General features: G+C 65.1%; 2 protein-coding genes across 2 annotated transcripts in view; both read right to left on the reverse strand.

Moving 5' to 3' along the window:
* Window positions 1-5,190: 5,190 nt before the first annotated feature.
* LOC136398602 (uncharacterized) lies at window positions 5,191-6,824 on the reverse strand. Its single transcript, XM_066372772.1, has 2 exons — window positions 6,809-6,824; window positions 5,191-6,194 (listed from the first exon to the last, which is right to left on the reverse strand). The coding sequence occupies exons 1-2, from the start codon at window positions 6,822-6,824 to the stop codon at window positions 5,191-5,193; spliced, it is 1,020 nt and encodes a 339-aa protein (XP_066228869.1).
* TRAPPC9 (trafficking protein particle complex subunit 9) overlaps window positions 6,280-8,816 on the reverse strand; it is a 364,330-nt gene continuing 361,793 nt past the window's right edge. Inside the window, exons 23-24 of the mRNA XM_066379571.1 lie at window positions 7,792-8,012; window positions 6,280-7,193 (exon numbers count right to left, since the gene is read on the reverse strand). Of these exons, the coding sequence (XP_066235668.1) occupies window positions 7,026-7,193; window positions 7,792-8,012 (389 nt within the window). The 3' untranslated portion in view covers window positions 6,280-7,025. The remainder of the gene's footprint in view (window positions 7,194-7,791; window positions 8,013-8,816) is intronic.

The raw sequence follows: 8,816 nt of genomic DNA on the forward strand, positions 1-8,816 counted from the left end.
ACGCACGGCTCGAGGTTGGGCAGGCGCTGAGGGAGTGTGACTCGGGACTGCGGCTTCACGGGAGGGCCAGTCTGGGGTGGAAGCAAAGCACTGACACAAGACGGTTTTATTTTTCCTTCTCGGAGCCAGGGAGGCGTATCTTTAGTTCAGCCTTCACTCGGGCTATCATCCTTCGGGCCCCCAAATTAATGGGGCTCAGTCTCCCCTGAGCTTCCCCACCCGGTGGGCCCTGAGGTTGGCCTCCCCCCTCTCTCCAGTTCTGTGAGGATGCAGAGGCTGATGCCGCTGCTTTGGCAAAAAGCCTTCGGAGTGAAAGGAGGCCTCGGTGTGCCCCTGGCTTCTACACGGGTCCCGGGCTGAGTGTTTCCAACGCTCCTGCCCACTCCCGGTGCGCTCAGAGGTGTCTTGAACACAATCACCGCCCTTCTTAGACGGTTTCAGTAGGAGGCTTGATCTGCACCCCTATCATGCTGACCCCCTCTTTACATCTTGATTATTTGCCTTCATTTTTAAAGACACTGCTCAGAAGCCCAGGAGCCAGGAGGCCACAAACCCCTCCGTCTCTTCTCTCGCCTCCTGAAGATGTCACCAGGACAAGGCTTCCGGGCTGGTAGGCTCCGAGGCTTCACCCGGTGCCTGTGTCCTTCGAAAGCACCCTCCGCCCTGCTCTGCTGGGAGACAAAGAGCTCCGTCCCTCGACAGGCAACGCCCTCCCATCGGGGCAGATGCGCAGGCAGATCCATCCACCCGGGACTATTTCACGGTACCTGGTGAATGAACTCGCGCAGGGGTCTCGCGGGAACCGGAGACGCACGTGGTGAGCTGCCCCGGGCACCGCGGAGCCCCAGGCACGTGGCTGGGGGGACACAGAGGCAGTGGGAAGGGAAGCAGAGGGAGCCAGCGTCGCGGAGGGCTTGCCGTCACACGTTGAGGAAGGTTGAGGAGATTAAATCAAACTGCTCCCGGACACGTGCCCGGGACCTAAGTACTTTTATTTCTATTTATTCAGATGGGAATAATGAGGCTTCTGTAAGTGACCGTCTGAGGCCACCGGGCTGACAAGCGGCTGGGCTGGGGTTCAGCTCCTCAGACATCTTCCTGGAGCCTTGCTCTGCCGGGTGGCTTTCGGAGGACAGAGCGTGACGGCCGGGTGACTGCAGCCCCCACAGGCCCATCCTGCCCAAAGGGAACAAATGTCGGGAGGGCAAAACCACCCCAGCTCAGCTGCAAAGTGAAAAGGACACAGTCTATTTCTGGCTTCACCTCCTCCGGCCCTCGGGGGTGGGGGCGGGGGTGGCTTCCGGATGCGCCAGCCGGAGGACCGTGGTGCCCAGGGGCTGACGGCACGGGCACCTGGGAGCGGCCTGCCTGGAGGAGGGGGTATCGGGAATAGCCCCGGTACCAACGCAGCGGAGATGGAGGAGTCGGGCCCGCAAGCGGGGAGTCGGGCTGCTGTGGGGCGGGCGGGAGCCGGGGAACCTGGGCACAGGGAGCTGCTCGCCGGCATGCGGGCGCTGAGTCGGTCCCAGCGTGGGCTGCGCTGGCGGGCAGTGGCCGAGGCAGAGAACCCAGAGGCAGGTGTCCCGGCGAAGGTCCCGCCTGCCTCGGAGTGCCCTGTCTGGACAGCACAGAGCACCTTGGGGGCCAGAAGGCCCTTGAAAAAGGACCCTCTCCTGCTCCTACGGGGGTGGACTCAGAGACTGAAATGAGGAAGATCCCACTTTACAGAGCAGGACCCTGAGACCCAGGAGGGTGACGTGGCATTGCCACTGTCATATGTCTCGTGGGTGGCAGGCCAGGGCCGCCTCAAAGCCAGTGAATGGCTGTGTTTCTTCTTGCACTAGACACACACTTGCTGGGCACCAGGACGTGTCCACACTGTTCCTGGCCCTTCAGGTAAAACCTCAGCAAGCCCTCTGGGCAGGCACTGTTCTCTCCATGGGCAGACGAGAAATCGGGGCTCAGAGAGGTGCAGAGCGCAGCCTGTGGTCACCCAGCACGGCAGAGCTGGAGCACCATGCAAGCTCTAAAGCTCACGTACTGTGTAGTCCGCAGGCCCCACGCTCACGGGACCCCCGGCCAAGGACAGCCCCTGCCAACACCTTCCCAGGGCTCACACTGCAGCAGAAGACACGCACACATGCGATCAAGGAACAGATCTTCCAGACTGGGCTGTCCTCCCAGAGGGCTGAGGCCACATAGCCAGGCGGTCAGGAAAGGCCCTTCGTGGGGAGCAATGTGGCACTGACTGAGTACAAGAGGCCACATGAGGTCTGTGGGCAGAGAGGACAGTTGAGGCCCTGAGGTGGGCACAGGCTTGGTGCTAACAGAGAAGATGAGGCTGGTGCAGCTGGAACACACATGTCACTGCAGGCTGGGGTGCCAGGACACAAGGTGGACGGGTGGACAGCAGCCACACCCCTGCCCGGGACGCCGCCACTGTCCCTCGTCAGCCATCTGCTTCCGAGTCCTTGCTCCTGACCCGTCCTCTCCTGGCTCCTCTGGGGAGCACTTTCGTGCCCCAGGCCTCCTGACATCCCTCCTAGCAGCCTCGGCCCTCCGCCAGGCCGGACCTCACACTTCCTGCCAGTCATTACCCGCAAGCATCTCCCCGCAAGACGGTCCTCGCCTCTAGGCCTTTGCACATGCTGTTCCTTCTGTCTGAACACCCTTCCTCCATCTTTTCCCCCTGGTGAATTCCAGCAAGCCCCTCTGGGAAGCTTTCTGTGACCCCAAACAGAACAGGGCTCCCCCTCTGTGTCCCCACAAGGGGACTGCCTCCTTCTGCAGGCCCTGAGGGAAGTGCTGGTGGGACCCCTGGGTGCTCAGAGCTCATGAGCCCACTGTCCCAGCTCCAGGTCTCTGCTCAGCCCTCCCACACTCCGGGAGATCCTCTCCTTTCCTCTCACCCATCCAGCCTCCACTCCCATGCCACCTCTTCCAGGAAGACCGCTCTGATCCCCCTGCCTGCAGGGCCAGCGCACTGGCCCTTCTGTTTCCCCAGCTACCGTCACGGAGGCTGTGGGCTCTGTGTCTGCTGGGTGCTGAGTGCCTGTCCCCTGCCTGCCCGCTTCCATAGCCCCTGGCTGGCTGGGGCGGGCGCCAAGCCGCCTGCTTGCACTGGGGTGCTCCGGTTAGCCGCGTTAAACCCGACAGGCTCCTTCCTCGGGGGGGGGTGGGGGGTGGAGAACGACCATGTCCCTTGATGGTCCCACGCTACTTACTATTGGCCTGTCCTGGGCAGGGTCCCCAGAGCTCAGCAGTGGTCAGGGAATTAATTAACTGTCCGGTTTCCTTCTGGAAGTGTCTCTGGATGTGAGCCAGTGGTGAGCAGCCTTGCATGGTCCCCAATCTGTTGGGGTGACTCACCTGTACCAGGTATGCAGTGGGTACATGGCAAATGGGACCCTCAAACACACACACACACCAGAAGTCCTGGGCCGCCCAGAACACGCAAGTTGCCTGCCCAGACCCTGGCCTGAGGGGCTGACGGGCCGTTACTGAGCGCTGACCGTGTACGGCAGAGCAGTGGCCCTTTGCCTGGTCTCCCTCATCGAACCCTAACAGCGAAGACGCCAGGCCCTGAGCCCGGGAGGCGGCGGAGGCGCACTCAAGCCAGCCCGAGGCCTCCTGCCCGGGGCCTGTCCCTCTGATCTCTGTGCGTGGTGTGGCCAGGAGAGGGACGAGTCCGACGTGGCCCTGTCCTGGGGGGAGCTGTGGATGCACGGTTGCAGGGCCCTGGAAGGAGTGTCCCACTCTGCTGCAGGCACCCTGCTGGGACGTGCGCCCCAGGGTGGGTTGGAGGGTCCCCCTGGGCCTACACCCTGCCACCTGCCAGGCTGCGTCCCCTGTGGAGCCGGGGGCCTGGGCGGCTAGTGACGTGCTCTGGACACTGCAGGGCAGCCGGGCACTGGAAACGCAACCCACGCCCACCCTTCTCGGACAGCAGCTGGGCGTCCTACGGCTCAGCTGTCCTCACGGAATGACCCAGACCCCGCAGGTCGAGGCCTCAGCCCCACCGACGGCCCCCACCACGGACGCCCATCACAAGTCCGGGCTGCCCACACTTCTAACCAGCTGGCTCTCCGTTGGGGTGCGCGACCCCTCCTATGGCTAGACAATTGCTATGACAGTGCACAGAACTCAGAAAAATGCTTTACTTACGTTTCCCAGCTGCCCAGGGGATTTGGCAGAGGACACAGGTGACAGCCAGAGGAAGAGGAGCACAGGGTGAGGTCCGGGAGGGTCCCAGCAGCAGGAGCTCTGTCCCCGAGGCGTTGGGCGCGGCACTGCCAGCACGCGGATGCACTCACCAGCTGGGATGCGCTCTGGAGCCCGCAGTCGAGGGGCGTTTATGGAACGTTCCCCATGTAGGCTCGGTGGGTCCTTAACTCAGTCCATGGAGGACGGGGAGGGGCTGGGGGTCCCAGCTTCTAACTGTGCTGGGTCTCTCTGTGAGCTGCCCTCCCGTCCTGACGCCCACCCAGAGTCTCCTCATTAGAGCAAACCCACCCTGTTACCCAAGTCCCAGGGGAAGGAGGCGCTCTGTGTCGGGAACTGGGGTTGGGGACAGATACCTACTTCTTACTGTGTCTCACTCAGCCTCCCTGGGTGAGCCGCACCCCAGGGTCCCTGGGGCCCCGAGGCCGGTGTCTGCTCGTCCTCCCCGAAGGGTGGGCACCGGCAGGCTGGCATGTAGGCATGGACTCTGGGGTGGAGGACACACAGGCCAGTCTGCTGACCCCTGGGCTGGGGGAGTCCTGCTCCCCCGTTCCCCCCGAGGGCTTCAGAGTCGGGGTCACTGTGGCTGCCCCCCCGTCACGGCTCCCTCACTGCCCCAGGGGTCCCCCCACTTCCCAGACTGGTGGCTTGTGCTCAGTCCCATTGCAGGGTGTGGTAGGGGACCTCTCACTGAGTGAGACCCTCCATGGGCCAGCCCTGTGTCCTGCCCTGGACAAAGGGAGGGCAGGCTGCTGGGGAAAGGGCCTCACAGCCTTCCTGCAGCTCTGGGTGGTCTGCGTGAGGCCCTGTGCTGGGCGGCACGGCCCTGCTCTGGGCTCTGGGCACGGCCCTGCTCTGGGCTCTGGGTGGTCTGCGTGAGGCCCTGTGCTGGGCGGCACGGCCCTGCTCTGGGTTCTGGACGGCACGGCCCTGCTCTGGGTTCTGGACGGCACGGCCCTGCTCTGGGCTCTAGGCATGGCCCTGCTCTGGGTTCTGGACGGCACGGCCCTGCTCTAGGCCCTGCTCTGGGTTCTGGGCGGCACGGCCCTGCTCTGGGTTCTGGATGGCACGGCCCTGCTCTGGGTTCTGGGCGGCACGGCCCTGCTCTGGGTTCTGGACGGCACGGCCCTGCTCTGGGCTCTGGGCACGGCCCTGCTCTGGGTTCTGGACGGCACGGCCCTGCTCTAGGCCCTGCTCTGGGTTCTGGGCGGCACAGCCCTGCTCTGGGTTCTGGATGGCACGGCCCTGCTCTGGGTTCTGGGCGGCACGGCCCCGCTCTGGGTTCTGGACGGCACAGCCCTGCTCTAGGCCCTGCTCTGGGTTCTGGGCGGCACAGCCCTGCTCTAGGCCCTGCTCTGGGTTCTGGGCGGCACAGCCCTGCTCTGGGTTCTGGACGGCACGGCCCTGCTCTGGGTTCTGGGCGGCACGGCCCTGCTCTGGGCTCTGGACGGCACGGCCCTGCTCTGGGCCCTGCTCTGGGTTCTGGACGGCACGGCCCTGCTCTGGGCCCTGCTCTGGGTTCTGGGCGGCACAGCCCTGCTCTGGGCTCTGGACGGCACGGCCCTGCTCTGGGTTCTGGGCGGCACGGCCCTGCTCTGGGTTCTGGACGGCACGGCCCTGCTCTGGGCTCTGGGCATGGCCCTGCTCTGGGTTCTGGACGGCACGGCCCTGCTCTAGGTTCTGGGCGGCACGGCCCTGCTCTGGGTTCTGGATGGCACGGCCCTGCTCTGGGTTCTGGGCGGCACGGCCCTGCTCTGGGTTCTGGACGGCACGGCCCTGCTCTGGGCTCTGGGCGGCACGGCCCTGCTCTGGGCTCTGGGCGGTACGGCCCTGATCTGGGTTCTGGATGGTACGGCCCTGCTCTGGGCTCTGGGCGGCCGGCCCTGCTGGCCATGCCGGACTCCTGCCCCCTCTGCCCTCCCTGCAGGAGCCTCTGGGCAGCAGGCAGCCTAGCCGAGGAGCCCGGCATGGGCCTGCAGAGCCAGAGGGCTGTAAACACTGCCACCAGGGGGAAGAGAAAGCGAGAGGCTGGGCGGCTAGGGCCACCTTGGGAGCTGAGGACCGTGGTGGGGAGCCAGGCCCAAGGAGCACAGGCCCAGGGGCAGGCTGTGGGGTCACAGGGACAGACACAGACCCGGCCTCGCTGGCCACCAGCCGTGTGCTCCGCGGGCGCTCCCGTTTGGAGCCCTGTGTGCTAGAACCCTCACCTAGCTGGGGCGGCCCCTGACCACTGGACAAGCAGTGCAGGGAGGCAGGCAGAGCAGCAGGGAGGCAAGGCAGGCCTTTTATTGCAGAGCTTGTCACAGACACACAGACACACACAGGTCATGCCCTGGAGCCCAGCCTGGGAACAGCCCAGGGTCTGGAACAGGGGCCCCTCTTGGAGTCAACCATGGTCACATCTCTCCTGTCTGGGCCACCCTGGGGACTCTGGGAACAGAGCCAGCCTTTGGGGGATTCCAAGGGCCCAGGGGGTCTCCCTGGCCCCCCGGGGCTGTGCCTCTCTTCCCACGGACTGAACAGTGAGCCCAGAGTCACAGGGACAGGCACAGGGACCCCGGGGCTGGGCTGGGTGGGCGCCACCCACTAGGCGTGGTCAGCATCTGCCTCAGCAGCAGGCTGCAGTGGAGGGGCCCCGGGGGCAGGGTGGGAAGAGGGAGGCTGCTGGGTCCGGCACTCCGCACCACCCAGAAAGGGTGCTGCTGGACACAGGGAGGGAGAGGGTCGTGGGCTGGAGGAGGGGACAGGAGTGACAGCAGAGGCCAGGCCGGCCACTCTCCGCAGGAGCAGCCCAGGTGAGAGGGTCAGGCCCGCCCCTCCTGGGCGCGCACGTGCACGCTGGGCAGGCAGAACCAGGACGGGGGCAGCTCCTTGCTCGTGCTGTCCTCGTGGAAGCGGATGTGCAGGAAGAAGTCGCCCGTGTAGAGGAACAGGAGGGCCCCGAGGCAGGCCGACTGGCCCGACGGCTGCACCTGCAGGGCCGGAGGGCGGGGGGTCGGTGCCAAGCAGCACGGACCCCAAACCACAGGGGGCTGAGAGCCTGCCCCGACCTGGGGCCACCGGGGAGCGGAGGGCGCCCAGGCCTGGCCTGCCACCGTGCCCCCAGGCCAGCCGCTGCACCCATCTGAGGCTCAGCTTCTGTTTTGGGGAGGGAGGAGCTAACAGCACTTCTCTCCCTGGGCCATTGAGGTTCAGATGGTGTGGGGGAGGCTGGGGTGAAGAAACACCACAGTGGGTGGAAACTGAGGGCTGTGCCCTGTGTGGCTGAGAGGTGGGAGACTTCTTCAGTCCCTCTGGGCCCCCCGCAGTGACCACCATGCAGGCAGGAGGGGCCGGCTTGGGGCAGGGGGACGACGAGAGCACACCGCAGCTGCCCAGCCCCTCTGGTCGCCTCCTCTCCTGAACACCCTCTGAAAGCTCTCATCACCCCGACCTCACTGCCAGGACCCGGGATGCAGAGAAGCAAGCTCAGGCCTCAGAGTGGGTGGGGCAGGCGGGGTCAGCACAGAACGTGGGGGACGGTGGGACACGGCCACAAGGCCGCACGGGGGCCCCCGGACCACCACGCACTGCGTCCAGGTAGAAGGTGCTGGAGCCCACGAAGGAGATGGCCCCGTGCAGGTCGTAGTTGTGCGCGCCGTTCTGGTGGTCCTGGAAGGGGACCACGGTGAGGGCGAAGGGCCCCACGCTGCGCGGGCTCCGGTTGGTCAGCCGCACCTCCAGGCGAATGGGGTCGCCCACCCGGCAGGCCGCGGCCTCGCAGTCACACGGCTGTCCATCCACCAGCACGTCTGCAAGGGACACAGGACACAGACCGTCAGGGGCCCTGCCCATGTGGCCTCCCCACTCACCCACCTCTCTGGCCATTCATCCATTCATTCATCCATTCCTTCCTTCCTTCATCCATTCATCCATTCCTTCCTTCCTTCATCCATTCATACCCTCATTCCCTCACCCCTGCAGCCACAGGGGTGCTGGGGCAGATGCGTGGCCCTGTCCCGCTCTCCCGACAGGCAGCTTGGGGGGACAGGCGCGGGGCCAGAGTCTAAGAGGGTCTGTGCCGTGACGGAGGGGCAGGGAGGGCCCCAGGAAGGCCTCCAAGACACTCCCACTGGGGAGGGCTAAGCTCCAGCCACGGTCGCCCCACCTGACGAGTGGATGGGCCTACTGACAGTGACACTGGGGGAGGGTGGGGTGTGTCTGTGGTCACCAAACCTCCCACCAAGTTCTCCAATTCCATTTCCCAGGAAAGCCCTCCGAGATTAAGCCTCCCCCACCCCCACGTTTTATTCCTATAAAACCTTAAGTTTCTGCAGCACACTGTAAAGACTTAGGAAAGTTTGCAAAAGTAAAAGTAATATTTTTTAAAAACCTCACCGAACCCCAGCCCCGCCCCCACAGCCGCCCCCAGCACCAGGCCACCGTCTCCTGTGCTTCCTCGCACTTATGTGTCAGCGTGGCCCTGGTGGCCGAGGTGTGTTCCGAGTCCTGCGACCACGAGGGCCTGAGCATGCCCCAAGTGCGAAAGCTTTCCCAGGCGACAGGTCCCACGAAAGGCGCGCACGGTAACTCGCCATCCGACCGTGCTCGCCGTG

This window comes from Saccopteryx leptura, chromosome 3, assembly GCF_036850995.1.
Source record: "Saccopteryx leptura isolate mSacLep1 chromosome 3, mSacLep1_pri_phased_curated, whole genome shotgun sequence".
Lineage (NCBI taxonomy): Eukaryota > Metazoa > Chordata > Mammalia > Chiroptera > Emballonuridae > Saccopteryx > Saccopteryx leptura.